The sequence below is a fragment of the Garra rufa genome, chromosome 10 (genome assembly GCF_049309525.1).
Source record: "Garra rufa chromosome 10, GarRuf1.0, whole genome shotgun sequence".
Lineage (NCBI taxonomy): Eukaryota > Metazoa > Chordata > Actinopteri > Cypriniformes > Cyprinidae > Garra > Garra rufa.
The window spans coordinates 7,756,940-7,782,174 of NC_133370.1; the positions used below are offsets into that span (position 1 = coordinate 7,756,940).

General features: G+C 34.3%; 1 protein-coding gene across 1 annotated transcript; it reads left to right on the top strand.

Moving 5' to 3' along the window:
* ghrhra (growth hormone releasing hormone receptor a) lies at positions 1-25,139 on the top strand. The gene is made up of 13 exons (XM_073848226.1): positions 1-138; positions 596-704; positions 4,785-4,892; positions 8,355-8,455; positions 8,861-8,958; positions 9,932-10,064; positions 11,725-11,878; positions 12,064-12,124; positions 13,815-13,884; positions 15,940-16,028; positions 19,371-19,500; positions 19,597-19,638; positions 23,592-25,139. The coding sequence occupies exons 1-13, from the start codon at positions 94-96 to the stop codon at positions 23,745-23,747; spliced, it is 1,296 nt and encodes a 431-aa protein (XP_073704327.1). The 5' UTR covers positions 1-93; the 3' UTR covers positions 23,748-25,139.
* Positions 25,140-25,235: the final 96 nt, after the last annotated feature.

Here is a 25,235-nt window from a genome sequence, read left to right on the forward strand (position 1 = left end):
GTGAGTGTGACTTCAGTCTGTCGAGTGTGAATTCAAGAAGAAGAGCAGATCACTCTGTTTGAGGAGTTACAGGGATATTCTCTTGGTTTTAATATGACTGTTCTACACCTGTGTTTATTCGCGACTTTTTGGAGAGCTGTAAGTATTTAATGTTAAACATTTTCTACGTATTGAATTTGTACGGTGACCATTATATAAAACTAATTAATAGATTTCTTTCACGAACAGAACTTGTATCGTCGTTTTTAAGGTCTTGCTCGGTTTTCTGCAAACAATTACTGAGTTATGCGCATCTGAATACATTTTACACGCTTATATGGTTACGAATACGTCTCTTGCAAAAATCCACTAGAGATATATTTCATCTAATTACAGTTTATTTAAACTTGTTTCATAAAACATTCGAACACTCTTTTAAGTTCTCTTTTTTTCTAAATTTTTATTTTTTATTTTTGGTCATATTGGGAAATAGAGATGAGAAGCACGACTTATTTGAAATCAATTTACACTTGTGAATTAGTTTAAAAAACGAACATCTTGTAATCTGTTAGACTATGCTGCATATGAATTCATACGTTTTTTTTTTCCACATCAGGTGCATGCTATCCATCCAGATTGTGCTATTATTTCCCAGCTTATACAAGAAGAAGAAATCTGCATCCATACTAGGAAGAAAGAGATCAAGAACCCATCCCAACAACCAGGTTATGATGGCACTATCATATTGTTTAAGAAATACATCATATATGTGACCCTGGACCACAAAACCAGCCATAAGGGTCAATTTTCAAAATTGAGATTCATACACCATGAAATTAAAAATTTGGTTTGCTGTATGGTTTGTTAGGATAGGACAATATTTGGGCGAGATGCAACCACACTCTTAAAAATAAAGGTGCTTCAAAAGGTTCTTCAAGCGATGCCATAGAAGAACCATTTTTGGTTCCACAAAGAACCATTTCTTGCTTACCTTTTCATAATCTGAAGAACCTTACTTGGCACAAAGAACCTTTTGTGAAACAGAAAGGTTCTTCAGATGTTAAAGGTTCTTAATGGAACCATTTAGACAAAAAGGTTCTTCTATGGCATTGTGAAGCACCTTTAATTTTAAGAGTGTATTTGAAAATCTGGAATCTAAGGGTGCAAAAAAATCAAAATATTGAGAAAATCGCCTTTAAAATGGTCCAAATTAACTTGTTAGCAATGCATATTACTAATCAAAAATTAAGTTTTGATATATTCACTGTTGAAAATGTACGAAATATTTTCATGGAACATGATCTTTACTTAACATCCTAATGATTTGTGGCATAAAAGAAAAATGGATAATTTTGACCTATACAATGTATTGTTGGCTACAACTACAAACATACCCGTGCTACTTAAAACTGGTTTTGTGGTCCAGGGTCACACACACACACACACACACACACACACACACACACACACACACACACACACACACACACACACACACACAGTATATATGTATACAGTATGTATATATGCACTAGTTCTTGTGGCTGGACAGGTGGGAGTTCATTGTTCAGCTTGGCCTTGTTAACTAAAGATGATTATGTGCATTCGCCCTGCGGAAATCTTAATCATGTTACTCTAATTAAATATAGTAAGGAAGAGAAAGGAAATGGTTTTCTGAGCAGACCTACAGCATTTACCCACATTAAAGCTGTGATTCTCAAATGGTTTTGTTAGAGGAAACAGATTTAGAATTGCTTTCTTCTCCATCTTCCCAGCCAGCATAAGGTTTGTTTATAAGGCTGTTTTTGTTGATGCTGTTGTTTCCAACTCTGTCAGATCAGACTTTACATTTCTGGGTCACAACTTACCTTTTTTTTTTTTTTTCATTTTGTTGTTGTACAGAAATAGTTCACCCCAAAATAGAAATTTGCTGAAAATGTACTTACCCTCAGGCCAAGGCACAAAATGTGAATGAGTTTCTTGATGGGAACAGAATTGGAGAAATTTAGTATTACATCACTTGCTTACCAATGAATGAAAGTCCAAACAGCTGATAAAAACATCACAATAATCCACAAGCAATCCACACCACTCCAGTACGTCATCAATTAACATCTTGTGAAGCGAAAAGCTGCATATTTGTAAGAATTAAATCCATCAGTAGGGAATTTTAACTTTAAACAAAACCATATTGCATAATACTGCTTCTTCCAGTAAAAACGTGCATCTTCTGTTGTCCTCTCACATCTAAATCCACCAACATATTTGTTTAGAATGGTTTTGTACAAGCCAGAAGTTTCACAAGATGTTAACTGATGGACTGGGGTGGTGTGGATTACTTGTCGATATACACTCTTAAAAATAAAGGTGCTTTAAAAGGTTCTTCACAGCGATGCCATAGAAGAACCATTTTTGGGTCCACCAAGAACCATCCCTTTCTTACATTTTTATAATCTGAAGAACCTTCTTTCGCCACAAAGAACCTTTTGTGAAACAGAAAGGTTCTTCAGATGTTAAACATTTTTTATAGAACCATTTAGACAAAAAACGTTCTTCTATAGCATTGTGAAGCACCTTTATTTTTAAGAGTGTACTGTGATATTTTTATCAGCAGTTTGGACTCTCATTCTGACGGCACCCATTCACTGCAGAGGATCCATTGGTGAACAAGTGATGTAATGCTAAGCTTCTCCAAATCAGTCCCTATGAAAAAAAAATTAACCACATATTGAATGCCAAAAGCGTGAGTAAATTTTCAGCAAAATGTAATTTTTGTGTGAACTATTCCTTTAAGAGAGAGTAATTCTTTGGTTTAGTCATTTTTAAAGATTATTACTAATAATGAAGTGTTTTCCTCTATAATATATAACAGTTAAATAACTGAAAGACAGTCTTGGCACAGCCAAGCACTGTGAGAAATATCTCTTCAAAACCTCTTTAGAGCAGTCAAGCATAATCTCTGAAGTGACTTGCAGAGTTATTATTAATCTGAAATGGGTTTTGATTGTGCTTCTGATTATGTTCTTCCCTGAGACTTGTTTAAGGTCCATGAATAGATTTTTTTTCTGAACAAGACTCATAGAGCCAGACAGTTCGGCCCACAGGACAGATGATAATGATGTTGCGTGGCAGCTTGAAGCTCCGGAGATCTGTGTTCCTACAACTTGACAATGTGTGAGTGAAAAAAAGGAGATTGTGTGAAAAGGTGTGCTTGCTGTTTCCTGCAGCGTCTGTTTAGATTTGAGCTTTCCTATTAAGTCAAGTAAAAATTTAACAATATTGCTATGCAAGATAAGCAATCCATGCTGGTTTGTAGGCCTTTTCTATTCTCTGTTTGAATTCAAATTTAGCTGAACAGGAAAGCTTCACTGCAGAACAAACAAGTGATTTGAAGCATTACAATTTAATTAGATTTATTACATAATCTGCCAATTAGTTAATCAAATAAATCACATTTGTTCACCAAATAAGTCTGTAGGGGCTGTTCACACACAAGTTCTTGTGTTTGGTCTGTGGCATTCTAAAATTACTGATCCATGTCTGACTGAATGCGACCTGCAGACTTTGAAAGGACTTTCCTCTCAGCAGTGACATATAGGAACAAAACTGTCTGTGTCTTTAAGGTAAAATGCAGTACTCTCTTAGAAAACAAACAAACAGGGTTTTCCAACCTGATGAGTCATAACTTTATAAGATTTTATAATGATAAAACCCAGGTGGGATGCATTTTACGGATGCAACGGTACAGTGACAAAAATAAATAAATTTATATAAAAAAAACATTTATTATATATTATAAATTATATATTACAATAATAAATAAAATAAAAAGTAATTTTAAAAAAAGAAAAATAAATAAATAAGAAAATAAACAAATAAAAACTCTAAATAAGGCTTCAAGGTTTGGTCATTTAGCATGACCCCAGTAGCCCCTGCTGGTAAAATCTGTAATCACAGCATGGTTTTAAAGAGTATCCTTATTGTTATTTATCAGTTACCATTTCTGCAGAATCTTAAAATGTGAAATAGACATACACTTAGCTGTCCGCTGCCTTGTCGCCTTGCAGCTCAGAAAAAAAAGCCTCATTAATTTTCCAAAAAGCATCTTCCAAATACTATCCATCACCATGCATGTCTGCCAATTTTTTTAATCGCCTGAAGATTTGCATCTGCACAAACCGTATTTATGAGTTTAATTTGCAATGCAGGCATGCCCTGGATTTATTTTACCTTATGTGTTTTTTTCCCCCCTCCAAGTATTGTCATACTCCCAAACCGAGTATAAAAAATTGATGTTGCTGTAAATAGCTGTTTGGCATCTGGGTCACTCTACAGCAGAGGTCTTGGGTGTCTTAAAGGCGCTGTTATACTATAACCTTTCCCATTCTTCACTGCTTTACTTGATTCTAAATTAACATCATTTTATTAGACTGGAAGTTGTATTGCATGAATGCATGCGAATATTGATAAATATAGCTGAATGACCTTTCAAAAGTGGATACATGACTAGCTCATGAATATTAAGAGACATCATAAGGGCACTGATAGCTGTCAAAAAATTTCCTTTAGTGTACTGTGCGCTGGGGTCTGAATGACTTTAGGCGGAATAAATGTTTTACATGGACTGAAATGCAAGCGGTGTCCTGCACGCTAGCATGACAAGAGACACTTGCATAAACTGTAAATGAACCTCCTGTCCATAAGATAATATCCATATGCACCAGCACAGACCATATGTTTTCAACAGATTATGTACAGCTGATTTAGACAGTGTCATGACGATTCCTCTGTGGTTCCTGTCTCAGGATGTGGGACGGATTGGGACGGGATCCGCTGCTGGCATACAGCCAATACAGGACAACTCATTAATGTGTCCTGTTCAGACGTCTTCCAGCATATCTCTAACACTCAAGGTAAGACCTATTTATCTATCTGTCTATCTATCTGTCTATCTACTGTATCTATCTATGTGTGTGTGTGTCTGTTTGTCTATCTATATATCTATTGTTTTATCTATCACATGTCCGTCTACCCATACATCCTTCCATCCACACACCCACCCATCTATCTATATACATCCATCCTTCCATCCACACACCCACCCATCTATCTATACACATCCATCCATCCATCCATCCATCCATCCACCCACCCATATATCCATACATCCATTCATCTATATATATCTATCCATCCTTCCTTCATCCATCCCCATATCATCATCCATCTATCCCTATATCTATACACCCATCCATCAATATATACATACACTCTTTTACTCTTCCATCCCTAATCAACTATCCACCCATATATCCATAATTATTCCATCCATCCACCCATCCATCCCTATATCTATTCATCCATCCACTCACCCATCTATACATCCATCCATTATCAACCCACCCATCCATCCATCCATTCCAATATTTATCCATCCACCCACCCATCCAATAATCCATCCCTATATATATAGTATATTTAAGCAATAAGGTACGAGAGGCCGTGCTGTATCATGAATAAATCACGGCTGAAAGGCGTAGTTAGGCACGACGCGAAGCGGAGATTTAGTCATGATCCTTCCTTCCATCCTTCCCGATGTCCATCCATCTACCCACCCACCATTTTCAATTTCAATTTTCAATTTCAATTTCAATTTCAATTTCACTTTATTGTTGGAATTTCTTCCAAAAATTGTCTTACATCCTATTTGCGTTTACTGTCTAACATTAATTCACAACAATACACATTACACAATACAAATACATTCAAAGACATACATGTCAATACCAATCCATCTACTGTTCAAATACTTAAGTATCCTCCCTTCCTCCGAGTATTACTGCCTACTTTGACCCCCAGTTCTGGTTAATTAATTTTACTGACTGATGAACAAAAGATTTCCGTAATCTATTCGTTCTGGCATATGGTACTCTCAGTCTTCTATTTGATGGCAACGGTTGATATTCCTTATATAGAATATGGGAACAGTCAGATTTATCCATCCATAAACATCCATAAATCCTTCTGTTGTTCTGTCCATCCCTATATTCAACCAGCCAGCCAGCCATGCATCCATTCATCCTTACATTCAATCTTCTATCATCCACCCACCCATTTATCCGTCCCTATATCTATCCATCCACCCACCCACCCACCCACCATTCATCCATCCCTATATATATATATATATATATATATATATGTTTATATATGTTTTATATATGTTTATATCCATACAACCCTCCATCCCTCCCTATATCCACCCATCCGTCCACCAACCCACCCCAATTTCCATCCATCCACCCACCCGCCATTCATCCTTATATATATATCCATACATCCACCCACCCATCCATCTGTACATCCATCCATCAACCCACCCATCCCAATATCCATCCACCCACCCGTCATTCATCCATCCCCATATATACCCATACATCCTTCCATCATCCCTAAATCCACCCATCCATAAATCCCTATATCCACCCTCCTACCCACCCATATATCCATCCATCCATCTCTATATCACCCATCCATCTATACATCCATCCCTCCATCCACCCACATATCCATCCCAATGTCCATTTATCCACCCACCAGCCATTCACCCATCACTTTATATATCATACATCCACCTACCCATCCATTGCTAACCCATCTGTTGCTAACCCTAACCTACCTATACATCCTTCCATCCATCCCCATATCCACCCATCCATCTATACATCCATCCATCCCTATATATATATATATATATATATATACAAACACCCACGCACCCATCCATCTACACATCTATCCTTACCTATATTTACCCATCCATCTATACATCCATTTCTATATCCATCCATTCATCCCTATATCTATACATCCACCCATCTGTATAACCATACAGTCTTCTGTTCTTTCATCCATCCATGCCTATATCCATCCAGCCAGCCACCCATCCATCCACCCACCCATATATCCATACATCTTTACATTCATCCATCCCTGTATTCATGCATTCATATATCCATCCATACAGCCACCTGTCCATTCATCCATCCCCCTCTCTCTCACTTTCTCTCTCTCTCTTTTATTTCTCAGCCTCATTATCATTGCTGTCATCCTTTAATATTGAGCTGCTGTGACGGAGCTTCAGGCTCATGTCTGGTGAAAGGTCTGTGAAACAGCAGCAGAAGAGTTGTTTCTTGAGGGATGGTGCGCAGTAACCGTGGCTAAAAGCTGTCACACTTCTAGTTTACAGTTAGGGGTTTTAATATTGTGCGGGTCAGCACTTTTTACAATCACAGAGTTGTGATTCTGCTGAATATTTGAATATGCAGACAGAAAGTCAAAGAGCCCTAGAGGTATTGGGATTCAGCTTGCACTGAGATGACCTGTATATATATATATGCACTCAAAAATGGGGTTTTGCAGCAGGCTAAATTGTTAATTAAATTTGCTAATGCAACACAATTTTGAGCTTTTTTCACATATTCATTTCATGCCATTCAAGCAATTTAAATTAACAAAATGGAAATTTACTTAATCCATTTGCACTGGGAATACATGAATAATTTTCAGTGGCCATAACTGCATATATGGAAATATAAAAGGCACAGAGATGTAAGGCAGAGATTTAGCACTCTACTAAATCAAAATAGAGTTATTTAATTTCTTGTTGCATGTCAGAAAAAAGGTAATTAATGTTTAGGAAAAGCCAAAAATTCAAAGTGAGCAGAGACTGAACCCAACTCAGTCCTTTACATTTTTATTCTGTGTTGTAGGCATAAAATTAAATTGTTAATACAATGCATACTCATAATTATGATTAAATTCAGACTGCAAACTCAGGAAAAAAGTATTTTTATAATCCATTCACTTTCGTCAAAATTCTTTCAACAAGGAATTGTAACATCTGTGACTCTAGTTGTAGTTGTTGGTCAAACTTTCTCACACAGTCACTGAGGTTAATGCAGGTGACAGTATGATGCACTTATGGGGCTGAAGTAGGACACCTGTTCTGTTCTGCCACAGGAAATGCACCCAGTAGCAGGTTTTGTCCCAGCTCTAGCGCTCATGTTTTCCCCTAAGCATTCTTCAGGCATCTGTGGTATTTTTGGAAGTGTTATGAAGTGGGAATTGTGCTTACTGCTCTCTGAAATGAGGTCTGATCAGCAGGAGTCTGTAACAACTGACAAACTTGAGACCTATTTGGCACTCGAGCATATGAGACATTTTAATGACTGCTCATTATGTGATCAGAACAAAAGCCCTTTGACAGATTTTTTGAGTGCAGTAGGGTTCAGTGAAATTTTAGACAGCCCTTCAGGGACAAGCATTGCAGTTTTGCCATCTTTAAACCATATGCTTTATTGTTTACTCGGCAGGTTTTATATACAGGAACTGCACGTCTAAAGGCTGGAGTGACCCTTATCCGCCGTATGAGGAGGCCTGTGCGTTTGAAGATGATTCAGAGTCTGGAACTGTGGTGAATATTATATTCCCACAATATGTGAATATTTGACAGCATTTCTCATAAATAAATAAATATTCCTGGTGCAATGAGGCTGAACTTTAACTTTCCATGATGACCACTAGTGGTCGCCGTTTTGTTTCCACATGATGTTTTGACTTCCTACTTTCAGTTCATTTGTTTCCTGTTCTACTTTTTGAATATTAAAATTTAAGATTAGTTTAAAACTAAGCAGGTCATTGACCTCTATGTTCACGCTGGAAAAAAAAAACAATAACAAAGGAATATGCTTTGAAATATCATTCGGCTTTTAAGAACCAGAAGAGTTTTACTATAGTCAGATTTAATCAAGAGGTATTAGATGTTGACATCTAGAGACATAAACTACTTTTCTCTCAAACTTTGGTCTTTATTTTCCAGACAAATTACTTGTCAACTTTGAAACAGCTGTACACTGCTGGATACGCAACATCGCTTATATCGCTCATTACCGCCGTTATCATATTCACATGCTTCAGGTAAAGCTGTCATACTTATATTTTATAAAATTTGTGTATTTCATAGCATTTTAGCTTTGACAAGTCTTGTATTTTAGCACATCTAAACAGTGAGAGAAAATTAATTATTCATAAACTTTATTCATATTCATGTAAAGCTCTTTGAAATTAAATGAAATATTTGAACATAGTTTTTTCAGTCCTTTGCAGATTATAAATGACTTTTTGAATATTTATTTTTTGCCATTAAAACTGAAAATGTTCACTGTTATTATTTTGATATATATTTGCTATATACACTACCATTCAAAAGTTTTGGACAGAAGTCTCTTCTGCTCACCAAGACTGAATTTATTTGATCCAAAATGCAGCAAAAGCAGTCATTTTGTGAAATATTTTAAAACAGCTGCTTTCTATTTTAATATATTTTAAAATGTAATTTATTCCTGTAATCAAAGCTACATTTTCCACATCATTACTCCAGTCTTCAGTGTCACATGATCTTCCAGAAATCATACTAATATGCTGATTTGCTGCTCAAAAAACATTTATTAATTTATTTTTCAGATAGATGCTGTTCTTCTGAACTTTCTATTTATCAAAGAAACTAGAAAAAATATACTCTGTAGAAAAAATTCTATTCTGTTTTCAACATTATAATAATAATAAATAATACATCAGAATATTAGGATGCTTCCTGAAGGATAATGTGAGTGGAGTAATGATGCTAAAAAATAATACATTACATTTTAAAATATATTCAAATAGAAAATAGCTATTTTTACATTTTACTGTGTTTTGCTGTATTTTGGATCAATTAAATGCAGGCTTGGTGAGCAGAAGAGCTAAGCATAATCAAATTAGATATTAGTCTTTTTTGGCAAATTGTTATGCATCATAATTGCTTTTGTATATAATAACAAAGAGAAAATATCTGTAAATATTCAGGATGCAATCTATAACCTATAATATCCATGATGCTCTGCTATTACAGGAAGTTTCACTGCACCAGAAACTACATACACATCAATCTGTTTGTTTCATTCATCTTACGAGCGAGCGCAGTCTTCATTAAAGATGCCGTTCTGTTCTCAGATGAAACTCAGGATCACTGTTTAATGTCTACGGTGAGTGAGAGCCTCTGTGTAGCACACAAAATTCATAAAATTCCTCTTCATTTGTAAGTCACGTTGGATAAAAGCGCTTGCTTAATGGATAAATGTAAATTTAAGCATCACTTTACTGTGAAAGACTAAAGAATATTATCCAGGAAAGAAACCTACCAATCAAAAACATGAAACTACTTTTAAAATTGAACTATAGTTGAATATTTTGCCGTACATTTCATATGTATGCTGTAGTAAATTAATTAGTTTTATATAGCACATTGTATCTGATTTGATTACATTATTTGTTATGCTAAATGAGATGTGTAATACCCATTTTTTCCTTTGCATCAAATATCTCTGGAATGTATTTATAACTTTAGAACACAGAAATAAGAAATGAAAGAGGAAATTAGTCTTTGATCTGATTTTTGTTGCACTCTATAGGACTAATAGAAAGATACATTTAATTTTGAGTCCTAAAATTAGTAAACAAAAGTAAAACTTTATCTACTATAAAAGTTGTATAATATTTATTAGTATCTATTTATTAATATTTTGACTTAGCCTTTATTTTTATATTTTTAGTTTTAATTTCCAGTTTTAGTAATTGTAATATAATTTTAGTTAGCTGCTAAGACAACATTTCAAAGTTTTCCATTCAGTAATTTTTATATTTTGTTTTAGCGTTGTTTCAACTGCCAAAAACAAATTTTATTTTTATGTAATTATTTTTTAGTGCTATAAAAACTCATTTAGTTTTAAAAATCACTAAAACTGAAATCAAAATGAATAAAAACAGTATAAAATTGTTTTTAAAAAATCTAAATGAATAAAAATAACAAAAATACATACAGTCAAACTAAAAATTATTCAGACACAATATATAATTTTTTTTACATTTTTTTTTACTAGTGTGTGCAGGATGTAAGTGAGGATAGCAAAATAAAGTAAACTGTGACATATTATACCCATACATTTTTCATACAGTTGACTAACAGTGAAATTGATTAAAAAAAATGGGACCAAAAATGATTCAGACACTTTGACTTGATCATGTTTTCCTATTTAGTATAATTAATTAATAAAATTTCATTTCTAATGTGACCACAGACTGAACAAAATGAAGCATTGGTTGGTATTTGGTCAACAAAGTATTGATAGTTGTTGTCTGAATACAGTTGTCTGAATTTTTGGTTGATTGTAATCCATTTCATACCTTTCTATCAAAGTTATGTGGCATTATCAAGATGAATTTGTTCTGACATTCTGAGAATGTTCTTGTCATATTTTATTATCATTTTCTAAACTATATCAAATAAACTGTAATAACGTGAGAAATGTTGAAGGTGTCTGAATAATTTTTGGTTTGACTTTAACGAAATTAACTAAAACTTTAACAAAAATTTAAATAAATTAAAATATTCACCTTCATATTATCTCAGCGATAAAAAAATAACATTGGTTCCTGCACTGTAAAAGTTCAGCAGCTGCCTTAACATTTTAAGTTAAATCAACTTAAAACTGCAAGTAATATTGTTGTGAATTGAAGTAACTTAAAATGTTAAGGCAGCTGCTGAACTTAGGTTTTTAAGTTGAAACTGGTGACATCTTTTTACAGTGTGTGCAGTGGATGCTTGTGCTCTTACTCTGCATCTGTGTGTGTTGTTGTGATTCACAGGTGGCATGTAAAACTGCTGTAACGTTTTTCCAGTTCTGCATCCTCACTAATTACTTCTGGCTGCTGGTGGAAGGGATGTACCTGCAGACGCTCCTCGCCCTCACCTTCGTCTCGCAGAGGAAGTACTTCTGGTGGTACATTCTAATAGGATGGGGTTGGTACATCCTAAAAAACAGGTTTCAGGAGAAAGGCTGTGTGTAATTAGATTAAAAGATCAACTATGAGCATAAAAATAGCAGTTTGTGTCACATTATTGAAATCTCTTCTGAAAGAAATGATATATTAAAAATCTGTGGCTTGTTTTTCTGTGCATTTAGAAAAGGTGTCTGTTTTTTGTAGGTGTTCCATCAGTCGTGCTGATTGTGTGGGTGTTGACCAGACAATTCTATGATAACAGAGGGTATGTCACATATTCATCATTAAACTAAGCATGAACCTGAATAAAACTGACCCTATTTACTTTCTTAATTCACATACTTAATTTCAATTGGTGCGTATCATTACAAAAAAGTACTTCATCAAATAGCGTTCGCTTTTTTTAAGTCATACTGTCTGCATCAGCATTTTTTTGTATAATATAGGTTCAAGGTTTTTTATTTGTCAATGCCACCATGCAAACATACAGAGGAATAGAAATACTGTTTGTCTTGTCTTTCAAGTGTTTACATTGTCAATGTAATATAGATGTTTTTATAAAAATAAATCTAGATGCTAGTTTTTTATTAATATTTAGGTTGTTATTTTTAGATTTTTTTTGGTTTCATTTTGGTTTGTGAAAATGTAATCATTTTGTGTATCAAAAATGTCTTCATAATTTCTTTGTCATTTTTGTTTGTTTTTAAAAGCCTTTATAGTTTTTTTATTAATTGTATTTTAGTTTTACTTATGTTAGTACATCAAGTTTCTAGTAGCTTTATTTTTAAATATGTATTTATGTTTTTTTTATTTCATTTCATTTTTAGTTTTATTCCAGTCTTTTTGTGGGTTTTACATTTTTCTTAGAATTTTATTGGTTTGTTACTTTAGTACATTAAGTTAAACTAAACAAAAATAAGAAATATTTATTTTTTAGTCATTTTATTTTTAAATATGTATTTAGTTTTTATTGCATTTCATTTTTTAGTTTTATTCAAGTCATTTTTGAGGGTTTTTACATTTGTTTAATAGTTTTTTTTATTTCAGTTTGTTATTGTAGTACATCAAGTTAAACTAAATGAAAAACAGAAATGTTCATTTTTTTAGTATTTTTATTTTTAAATAATGTATTTATTGTTTTTATTTCAATGTATTTTTAGTATTCAGTCATTTTTCTGGATTTCTACATTTTTTTTAATAGTTTTATTTTATTTCACTTTTAGTTTGTTATTTTATTATATCAGGTTAATATAAATGAAAATAAGAAATGTTTCTTTTTTAGTAATTTTTATTTTTAAATGTGTATTTATGTTTATTTTATTTCATTTTTAGTTTTATTTTAGTCATTTTTGTGGATTTCTACATTAAAATATTTTTTTATTTTATTTTCTGTTTATTTTAATTCAAGTTCAACTAAATGAAAATAAGAAATGTTCAGTCATTTTATTTTTAAATATGTATTAATAGTTTTTATTTCATTTCATATTTAATTTTATTCCAGTCTTTTTTTGTGGGTTTTTACATTTTAGAATATTTACTTATTTCAGTTTGTTTGTTATTTTAGCACATTAAGTTAAACTAAACAAAACTAAGAAATGTTTCTTTTTTAATAATTTTACTTTTAAATGTGTATTTATAGTTTTTATTTCATTTCATATTTAGTTTTATTCCAGTCATTTTTGTGGGCTTTAAAATTTTTCTTTATAATTTTTGTTTTTATTTCAGTTTCAGTTTGTTATTTTAGTACATCACGTTAGACTAAACAAAAATAAGAAATGTTGTTTTTTTTGTTATTTTATTTGTAAATATGTATTTATAGTTTTTATTTACATTTGTTTTTAGTTTAGTTTTAGTTATTTCATAACTAATGAAAATGCATTAATTCATACAAATGTTTTCATGATTTAATGTTATTACAATAAATTATTTTCTTGCTGTATTTCTCATATTTGCAGATGTTGGGATGACACGGATAATATGAACATCTGGTGGATCATTAAAGGACCGATCACAGCATCCCTGTTTGTGAGTTATTATATGTCATATTTTGTAATTGACAAAGTTTATTCACATTTATCAGTAGTTGATCACGGATATTCAGGGTTTCTGCAGATATGAACAAGTGAAATTTAAGACTTTTTAAGACCTTTTTAATACCACCTTATATGAAATTTAAGACCGAAACCTGTAATGGAAATAGATATTATATTACATGCATATATGTAATATTTAATGTGTTTAATGTAAAAAGTAAACAATTTCACGGCTGTCATAAATTAAATTTATTACTATGATATACAGTGAACTTTTCATATCAGCAGATACTATTCCACACAAAATATCCCCATAAAAGTACCACTAGAAATATCTGATGTAAAAAACAATATTTTCATCAGTGCTCTATTAGCTTTTACATCTTAAATCTGCATATTTGATTTACCTTTATAAAGGCCTTTTTTTTTCTTTTGAAATGTATGCATTACCTTTGAAATTTATTTTATGAATTTATTAATAAATTCTAAATGGCTGTTAGCAGTGAGATTACACAATTTACACTGCAAAATTAAAAGTGAGATTAATGTTTTAAATACATTTATTGATTTATAAATATATAAATTAGAAATTTTGGGTGTGGAGGCATACTTTTAAACACACTAAACTACCAGCAGGTGGCGGTAAGACACTTCATGAGCGAGTTACTTCAACTGATTCGAGCAAAACGCTGAATCATAGCAAAATGTTGCTAGGAGAATACTTCTGCTGCGATCCTTGTTTGGAACTATTTTCGTTGGTGAAACAGAACAGAACAGTGAAAATATTTTGTCTAATATGTAAGTAACTACTAGACTAACTACTTGTTTATTGAACTAAAATCAATGTAACATTTATAATTGTCAGAATATTCAGCAAAAAGCTCACTTGATATATTACTGAACTATATCATGTTATAAATAAACTAACGTTATACATTTTAAATTTTTACCTCAGTGTGTTTCTTTAGAGTGCTGTTAACGTTACATTCATTTGTTTTAAAGTATGTCACTAGACCAGAAATACACCATCCATTATCAATTTCTGTTTACGTTGAATGTATTAAAATATAAATATTTCTTGCCTTTCGATGCTTTGCTAGTCACTTTTGCTGTTGTCACTTCAGTTTTAATCAGGCGGTTTGTTCGGTCGGGCAAGTAAAAAAAAAAAAAAAAACATTTTAAAAGTATCTCGAAGGCTGGCGGTCAGCTAGCTTGACCTATATTTATTATTATTATAATTGAGAACATTATATACAGAAAAAGGTAGTTTGACCTGTATTCTGCTACTGCGATTCTGTCTGAAGACGCAGTTAACGTTACTTCCACAGAGGGAGGAACAAAATCTACAGTTGTTAGCAACTGGCCTTAGCCAAGCCCTATATTCAGTTTTTTCAAGCTAAGTATCGCTGAACTTGCACTTCCCCAAAGCTAAAAAGTTAAATCCATTTTACTTCTGCGGTACAATCCGAGAGAGACTCGTGCCATTAACAGAAAGCTGATTGGCTATTGCATGCTGGGGCCAGTTGCATAAACTTAGTCTCTATGTTAAGACAGTGTCTTAAGAACTCGTTTGACCAGCTAGCAGATAACTAAGGGGTAATCAGTCTTATATTTTGGATCCAACTTAGACTAATCTAAGTTTTTATGTAACCAAATTTTTAAAAATTTGACCAGTCTTAAAGAAAAAAAATGAATGACTAACTTTTAAGTCTGTCTAAACCTTTTATGCAACTGGCCCCTGGGTCTCATTTGTAGTTTAAATACAGCAAATTATATTTGAAATAGTGAAATAAAGAACTACAACACCACGGAAACAACAAAAAGAGAATTTAAATGAACATTAGAGGTAGCGTTACATGGACATCGGAAAAATAAGACCTGTGTAAAATTATTTAAGACCTAGAACAGCGAATTTAAGACTTTTTAAGGCCTAAAATTTAGATTTTTAAATTTTAGACTTTTTAAGACTTTTTAAGACCCCGCGGAAACCCTGATATTACATTATGACCTGCTCTTCTGTTAGTAATCATCTTCCTCTGTCTTTCAGGCCAATATCATCATCTTCCTAAATGTGATTCGGATCTTGGTTCAGAAATTAAAAAGTCCTGTTGGAGGCAATGATACAGGTCACTTCATGTGAGTCTAATATTAATGTGCAAGAAGTGTCTAGATATAGAGAACCCAGCATACAGTACACACCAGTTCTGACAAACATTTTATGTACAGTTGTGGCCAAAAGTTTTGAGAATGACACAAATATTAGTTTTCACAAAGTTTGCTGCTAAACTGCTTTTAGATCTTTGTTTCAGTTGTTTCTGTGATGTACTGAAATATAATTACAAGCACTTCATACATTTCAAAGGCTTTTATCGACAATTACATGACATTTATGCAAAGAGTCAGTATTTGCCGTGTTGGCCCTTCTTTTTCAGGACCTCTGCAATTCGACTGGGCATGCTCTCAATCAACTTCTGGGCCAAATCCTGACTGATAGCAACCCATTCTTTCATAATCACTTCTTGGAGTTTGTCAGAATTAGTGGGTTTTTGTTTGTCCACGTGCCTCTTGAGGATTGAGCACAAGTTCTCAATAGGATTAAGATCTGGGGAGTTTCCAGGCCATGGACCCAAAATTTCAACGTTTTGGTCCCCGAGCCACTTAGTTATCACTTTTGCCTTATGGCACGGTGCTCCATCGTGCTGGAAAATGCATTGTTCTTCACCAAACTGTTGTTGGATAGTTGGAAGAAGTTGCTGTTGGAGGGTGTTTTGGTACCATTCTTTATTCATGGCTGTGTTTTTGGGCAAAATTGTGAGTGAGCCCACTCCCTTGGATGAGAAGCAACCCCACACATGAATGGTCTCAGGATGCTTTACTGTTGGCATGACACAGGACTGATGGTAGCGCTCACCTTTTCTTCTCCAGACAAGCATTTTTCCAGATGCCCCAAACAATCGGAAAGAGGCTTCATCGGAGAATATGACTTTGCCCCAGTCCTCAGCAGTCCATTCGCCATACTTTTTGCAGAAGATCAATCTGTCCCTGATGTTTTTTTTGGAGAGAAGTGGCTTCTTTGCTGCCCTTCTTGACACCAGGCCATCTTCCAAAAGTCTTGGCCTCACTGTGTGTCCAGATGCGCTCACACCTGCCTGCTGCCATTCCTGAGCAAGCTCTGCACTGGTGGCACTCCGATCCCGCAGCTGAATCCTCTTTAGGAGACGATCCGGGCACTTGCTGGACTTTCTTGGATGCCCTGAAGCCTTCTTAACAAGAATTGAACCTCTTTCCTTGAAGTTCTTGATGATCCTATAAATTGTTGATTTAGGTGCAATCTTAGTAGCCACAATATCCTTGCCTGTGAAGCCATTTTTATGCAACACAATGATGGCTGCACGCATTTCTTTGCAGGTCACCATGGTTAACAATGGAAGAACAATGATTTCAAGCATCACCCTCCTTTTAACATGTCAAGTCTGCCATTCTAACCCAATCAGTCTGACATAATGATCTCCAGCCTTGTGCTCGTCAACATTCTCACCTGAGTTAACAAGACGATTACTGAAATGATCTCAGCAGGTCCTTTAATGACAGCAATGAAATGCAGTGGAAAGTTTTTTTTGGGATTAAGTTAATTTTCATGGCAAAGAAGGACTATGCAATTCATCTGATCACTCTTCACAACATTCTGGAATATATGCAAATTGCTATTATAAAAACTTAAGAAGCAACTTTTCCAATTTCCAATATTTATGTAATTCTCAAAACTTTTGGCCACGACTATAAGTTATGATTGTCCCAGATGAAACCAGGTTAGTGTAGAATCAGACAGATGGCATGTGTTAATGTGAGTGAACCGTGCATCTTCATTTCTCTGCAATGTTTGTTCATTAGGATACGGCTAAACACGCTGCCAGGTCGTGATTCATGCATAAATAATACTTATTTTGACAGTTTACGCTAGGGCGAGTTTCTATTTTAGCTTCTGTTGTGTCTTAATACCTGAATCTCTGAATAATGTGATGTATATGCAAAGGCGAAGAGAAATCGCATTTAGCCCATTATCCAGAAGCTCATTCGTTTCTGAAAGCACAGATCTGTCTTGCAAATTAGATTTTGTGACATCTAACATTATATTGGCTCTGGGCCTAACCTTGTAACCCCAGCATTTATGAATGCACTACCTTTTGGTTCTGTGCACACCGGTTTTTAATTATCTGGTCCATCTTATCCATCTGTTTTATTTTTAATTGAAAATTATTCAAAAAAAAAAAAAATACAGTTGAAGTCAAAAGTTTACACACACCTTGGGGAATCTGCAAAATGTTAATTATTTGACCAAAATAAGAGGGATCATACAAAATGCACGTTATTTTTTTTATTTAGTACTGACCTGAATCAGATATTTTACATAAAAGACATTTACATGTAGCGCACAGTAAATAACAGTTGAATTTTAAAAAAAGACCCTGTTCTTAATACTGTGTTGATACCTGAATGATCCACAGCTGTTTTTTTTTATTTGTTGTTTAGTGATAGTTGTTCATGAGTCCCTTGTTTGTCCTGTTCTTCAGAAAAAAAATTGTGTATTTGAACCCTTTCCAACAATGACTGTATGATTTTGAGATCCATCTTTTCAAACTGAGGACAACTGAGGGACTCATGCAACTATTACAGAAGTTTCAAACAGTCAATGATGCTTCAGAAGGAAAAAAGATGCATTAAGAGCCAGGGGTGTAAACTTTTGAACACAATGAGGATGTGTATATTTTTCTTATTTTGCCTAAATATCATATCTTTTTCATTTAGTTCTGCCCTTTAGAAGGTAGAGAAAGAAGATACTTACATGTTTCCCAGAAGACAACATAAGCTAAATATGCCCAGATCTTCAAATTCAAATAAGAAAAATGTACACATCTTCATTCTGTTCAAAAGTTTACACCCCCTGGCTCCTTCTGGAGCATCAGTGTTTGACTTCAACTGTATAAAAAAATAAAAAAATAAACAGAAAAATGTATAAGCAGTGGAAAGCAGAAACCTTATCAACAGAGTAATCAAAAATTACATATTATCTGTGTCATCCCAACATCTGCAAATATGAGAAATACAGAAAGAAGAGTTTGAGTTCTTTGAGTTGTAGTATATGTTTACTGTACACATGTCAAAATGCTGCTTCTTCTTCAAAGTGAAACAAGAAAAAATAAGTTTTTATTTTCATTATATGACCCCTTTAAGGTGAACTTCCCTGATCCCGGACTCAGTAACATTTTGCATGTCTAAAAAGCCACCAATTTCTGATAATTGAGATATCTTTGCATTAAAATGAAATAACATTTGTTTTATGCAAGTTACAAATAATGCACTCATCTAAAATAAATTACCAAGAAGATACAGACATAATCATCTAGTAGCTGCGCTCTAGATTGTTTGTGTAAAGGCATGAATATTGATTAATGATTATTCATTTTGATAATCACACAGGAGACTGGCCAAGTCCACCTTGTTTCTGATTCCTCTGTTTGGGATGCACTACACTCTGTTTGCCTTCCTGCCAGAAAACACAGGGGAAATAGTCCGGTTTTACATTGAACTTGGCTTGGGCTCTTTCCAGGTACAGATGAATTCATTTCTTTATGTAGAAATGATCTGCTCAGCATCAGTTTACATAATCAGGTCGTATTCCTAAAAGTCTTATTTTTTTCTCCAGGGCTTTGTGGTGGCACTTCTTTATTGTTTTCTCAATGGAGATGTAAGTATTCTCATAATGGAAACATTCAACATGATATTGACAGTTACAACTACATTTTAGGCTAATAGTGTTTTTTTTTTCCTTAAGAAAATGTGCAATAATATCAAGGGCATTGCCGCTTATGCAGTTGCTAAGGGGTTCTGAGTGTTTTACCATATTGCTTTGCAGTTGGTGTTTTTGGGTAGCTGCATTCTACCCCAGGTCAAAAATGAGCACTTTTAAGTCTAATGGTCTCTAGAAAGAAATCACTCCTTTCTCTGAAAGTGTTTTTTTCACACCAGGTGAAAAATCGAATGTCTGATCGCTTGGAAAAGCAATAAAATGCCTCAACAAGCTGTATGATTTGAGAAATCATTCATGTCCATACACAAATGGTGTCAGACAAATTACATAGAAAACGACGATAGTAAAATAAGCTTATTAAGAGGTTAACCTAACCCACCCTAAAGGCTAAATCTAAACAGATTTAAAGACACTAGCCATCATACAACATCTTAACACTACCAGACAATTAAATCGTTCCAAACACAAACTCACACAGAAACACGTAATGTTACCTCTGCTCTGAGACTTGTGACAAATGAAAACAATATAGGCTAAAATACGTAACGTTAACGCTTAATCCCAGGTTACCGACGTTCTGAACCTGAGGTTTTTAACCTGATGTTTTTAACCCCGACCAGAGGAACGGTTCACATCTGTTATCACCACTTTTTACCCAAAGTTATGAAATCATGCTCAGACCTACTTGGGGCTATCATTAGTGTGAGAGGATCTATGCTTAGCAACAGACAGCCAATCGTATAACGTTAACTCATATTCATGAGTTTTAAACTAAGTCACGGAAACACCGCGCGTTGTATAAACAAGTAGCTAGTTTTAGCGTTTGAGCATAGAACGATGTCAGCTGGTGACTTAAAACATTTACATTTGGAATGAAGAAAAGACTTTAGCCTCGTTCAGACTGTCAGCCCAAATCCGATTTGTATGCAAATCCGATTGAAATCCGATCATATTTAGGTAGTCTGAACAGCAAAGAACTACATGAAATCTGATTTGGTCAAATCCGTTTCGAGCTACATTCGTATGTGGTTTGGAATCCTATTCAAATCGGATTTCTGCTTTTTCACGTTTTCATGCCACATAAAACATAAACACGTCAGACGTTTTTGTGGAAAACATAACAAAAGTCTTTGCAGAAACAAGCTTGTGTTGCGAACTGCAAATCAAGCGGGAAAAGACAATATACTGCTAGTATACGCACCTCTTTGAGTTTTGATACCGGCAGAGACGGCAGCACAGAATAAAGTCGCACATTCCAGCTTCCTGCGTTTCTGCCGCTGCTTTAGAAGACGAAATATAATCCAGCGCGACGGCAACATTGTCATATCGCAAGACAGCATCTATATTGCAAACTGTAATGCTGTTATTGTTTTTAGCGTTGGCATAATAACGCAACGGCATTGCCATAGAAACCAACGCACATTCCGTAAAACGAAAGAACGCTTATGGACACACAAATCGGATTTGAACAGTTGCGATATGACTGTGTGGACAGTCAGTTATTCAAATCTGATTCCATCCAGATCTAGACAAAATCGGATTTGGGCTGACAGTCTGAACGAGGCTTTTAATTCTTACCTTCAAACTTTGGAAAGTCCATTCAGGAAAAACCAACTTGTTAGCAGGAGGAGCAAGGCTAGAGCCGTTAGGTAAACAGGTCGCGTGCTGCTTTCATCCAATCAGTGACACTGATGCCAAATAATGTACAGTATGAAATCGTCACTTAAAGAGATAGTTCACCCAAAAAATGAAAATTTGATGTTTATCTGCTTACCCCCAGGGCATCCAAGCTGTAGGTGACTTTGTTTCTTCAGTAGAACACGAACGAAGATTTTTAACTCAAACCGTTGCAGTCTGTTACTCATTTAACAGCAGTGAATGGGCACCAAACCTTTGAAAGTAAAAGAAAAACATGCACAGACAAATCCAAATTACACCCTGTGGCTTGTGATGATATATTTATGTCCAAAGACATGACATGATAGTTTTTTGCCAGAAACTGAACAGTATTTATACCATTTTTTTTTTACCTTTGATACACAGCAATGTCCATCTGTCCTGAGCGCGAGCTCAGCATCCAGCGCATTACACGTGTACGCGCTCTGGCGTAGTATATGTAAACACCAGAAGGGGAAATTGGTGAACAGTCAACAGTTCCGGATGAGTTCTTCACGAGCCGCAGGGTTTAATTTGGATTTGCCTGTGGTGTTTTTTTTTTTTTTTTACTTTTAAAGTAAAATCCATCCACTGCCATTATATGACTAACAGACTGCAACCATTTGAGTTAAAAATCTTGGTTTGTGTTCTACTGAACAAACATGGTCACCTTTACCTTGGAAGCCCTGGGGGTAAGCAGATAAACATAAAATGTTCATTTTTGAGTGAACCCTTTAATTCAGAGTTGTAGACACTTAATCTATGTTCATGGATACCATGGGAAAGAATGAGAATGCTGTAAGATGAATCGCACCCGTCAGAAAAAGTGACTTCTCTTTTAAAACAGCATTTTTTTTTTCATGGTAAACTCCAAAAATAGTTCAATCCAAAAGTATTGTTTAGTGTAAAATATGTTGAAGATTAGCAGATAACACCGTTGATTTTCCGTTTTTATTTAGTAGAAAACATGGAAACCCCAAAGACACTTTAATATGTTTGCATTTGTATTAGAAAGGTGAGTAGCATTATAACATGATAAAACAGCGCTGCTTTTTCCTACATACACAAGACCGGAAGAAGCGGAAGCGGTCGACTGTGGCATAATAAAAGCTGTTGCTTTCCAACCATGTATCGCACTCGTCGTTCATTAGCAATCGCTGCAGCGTCCTTGTTTCGCCTCCATGACTTTCAGCTCCACTCTGTTTCATAGTACAGTGACGCTAATAAAACTTTAGTATATGTGACCCTGGACCACAAAACCAGTCTTAAGTCGCTGGGGTATATTTGTAGCAATAGCCAAAAATACATTGAATGGGTCAAAATTTTAGATTTTTCTTTTATGCCAAAAATCATTAAGAAATTAAGTGAAGATCATGTTCCATGAAGATTTTTTGTAAAATTCCTAATGTAAACATGTTAAAATGTAATTTTTGATTTGTAATATGCATTGTTAAGAACCTAATTTGGACAACTTTAAAGGTGATTTTCTCAGTATTTTTGAGTTTTTTGCATCCTCAGATTTCTGATTTCAAATAGATGTATCTCAGTCAAATATTGTCCTATCCTAACAAACCATACATCAATAGAAAGCTTATTTATTGAGCTTTCATATGATGTATAAATCTCAGTTTGTCAAATTTAACCTTATGATTGGTTTTGTGGTCCAGGGTCACATATTAGCTCATCCAGAAACATGATTTCTTGCCTTTTTCTATGCCTTTGTTTCTTTGTTTGTTCTGAATATGTTTCCCCTCTAGTGGTGAAAACATACATATTGTGCCTTTAATGAATATCCAGGGTTAACTCGGGGTAAATTATGAGCAGTTTAAAATGTGAAGCAAGATAAGGATAAATTCTTTTACCTGAGGTTTAGCATATGAATTATTTCAAGTGTGAAGAGCCCTTGTGTATTCTAAAATAAGCACAAAATCTCATCCAGACTGTAAACTGGGGCAAAAATCTGTGCAAAAGGATTGTGTAATATATATTTCAGGCTTAAGTATGAGCAAAAAAAGGTACTAATCTTTCACTGTGGTGCTTTTCAAAAGGTACTAATACACTTTAGATACTAATATCTACCAAGTATGGCTAAATAAGGTACAAAGATGTATCTTTTAGTTTTTCTACCTTACCACACCAGGGACAGCTTTGTAGCTTCTGTTCTGAGACTGTAGCAATCACTTTAACCATTTGATATAAGTATTGTCACTAAGGTGTGTCTCTTTCCCTTTCAGGTACAGGCTGAGTTGAAGCGCAGGTTATGGAGGCGGCAAACCCAGACTCATCTGAGCCCCAGTAAAAAGCGTCAGGCCACTGTTACTCAGATCATGATGCACGACTTCACTCATTCACAGACTGCCGTCTGCAACGGCTACATCACATCTGTGTGAACACACCTGGATGATGCAGGTGGAAAGACTTGCTAAAGAGTTCAAGAGCTTCACGTTTGGCTCTGGAGGGCGTTCAAGGTAGCTGAAACGGGTCGTCGTATAGGATTATTAAGGTCTTGTTGCAAATACCTCAGAGTTGGTTTTAGTAGAAGTCATTTGAGTTCAGTGTTTGAAAACAGATCTGCAGGTGGCAGAACTACAAGCAGATTGTGACACAGCCAGAGTAAGTGTGTGGAGGTTTAATTAAAGTACTGATTTGATTAGGGCCCATGCAGTACTAAAACTTGATTAATATTTGAAAATTCTGGTTGTATATTATGCAGAAGAGTTTGAAATATTAAAACTTTTTACATCCTCATTCCATCCAAGTGCTAAGCCAGATGCCGTAAACTGCAAAGTAACACGATTAATATTCATCATTTTGGAGGCATTTAATTTAAAGACATTAATTTGTTATTGCTGATGATGCTGAGGATGCATCATAACATAAATATACAGGACACAGCCTTGAATTTTCTTACATGCCCATGCTTTTTACAGCTGCTTTTATCTAAACATTTCTAGACAACTTTGATCATTGATGGGAACTGAAAAACACTGCTTTTCAGCAGTGCATTTAAGTGGTACTGTTAGACATAATCATTCATCAGTTTGATTTTAATGGTCCAGCATGTACATTGTATGGGGTCAGTAGGATTTTTTTATGTTTTCAAGATTAGTCTCTTATTCTCATCAAGGCTGCATTTATTTAATTTAAAATACAGTATAAATAGTCAATTTTATTACAGTTTAAATTAACTATTTTCTATTTGAATATATTTTATAATGTAATTTATTCCTGTGATGCAAATCTGAATTTTAATTTTCATTACTCTAGTCTTCAGTGTCACATGATCCTTCAAAAACCATTGTGATATGCTGATTTGCTTTGAAACTTTTCTTATTATCTTATTATGAATTGTTGATGAAAACAGAACAGCATTTGTTTTAAACATATTAATATTATAAAGACATTATAAATGTCACATTTGATCAGTTTAATGCATCCTCTCTTACAAAAAAAAAAAAATCTTACTGACCCAATTTTTTGGATAGACATTACAGCTGAATACCAATAACTGGAGAAATCCGACTGCAAAATTAATGTAAAATAATATGCTTTTTGCTGAAAGGGATTTTTTTTTTAGCTGGTTACATTGTACAGTTATGTTGTAATGTTACACTGAGCACAGTGTTTACAGTGTTCACAGTATGTTATACTAATTTAACTTTGTACCCCTTTTAGAGATGCTGAGAGTTCATTTCTGTTCTCGACACTGATTTTGTTTTCTATTAAATATTAGACCAAATTACAGCTATTTTTTTTATAATATTTAATATTATATCTCTATCTCTCTGTCACACACACACACACACACACACACACACACACACACACACACACACACACACACACACACACACACTCACACTCAAAGACGACACATA

Coding starts and splice junctions, on each gene's coding strand:
- ghrhra (XM_073848226.1), top strand. CDS start 94: ATGACTGTTCTACACCTGTGTTTATTCGCGACTTTTTGGAGAGCT. Junction 8,959..9,931: donor ATCATATTCACATGCTTCAG/GTAAAGCTGTCA, acceptor CTGCTATTACAG/GAAGTTTCACTGCACCAGAA. Junction 19,639..23,591: donor ATTGTTTTCTCAATGGAGAT/GTAAGTATTCTC, acceptor TTTCCCTTTCAG/GTACAGGCTGAGTTGAAGCG.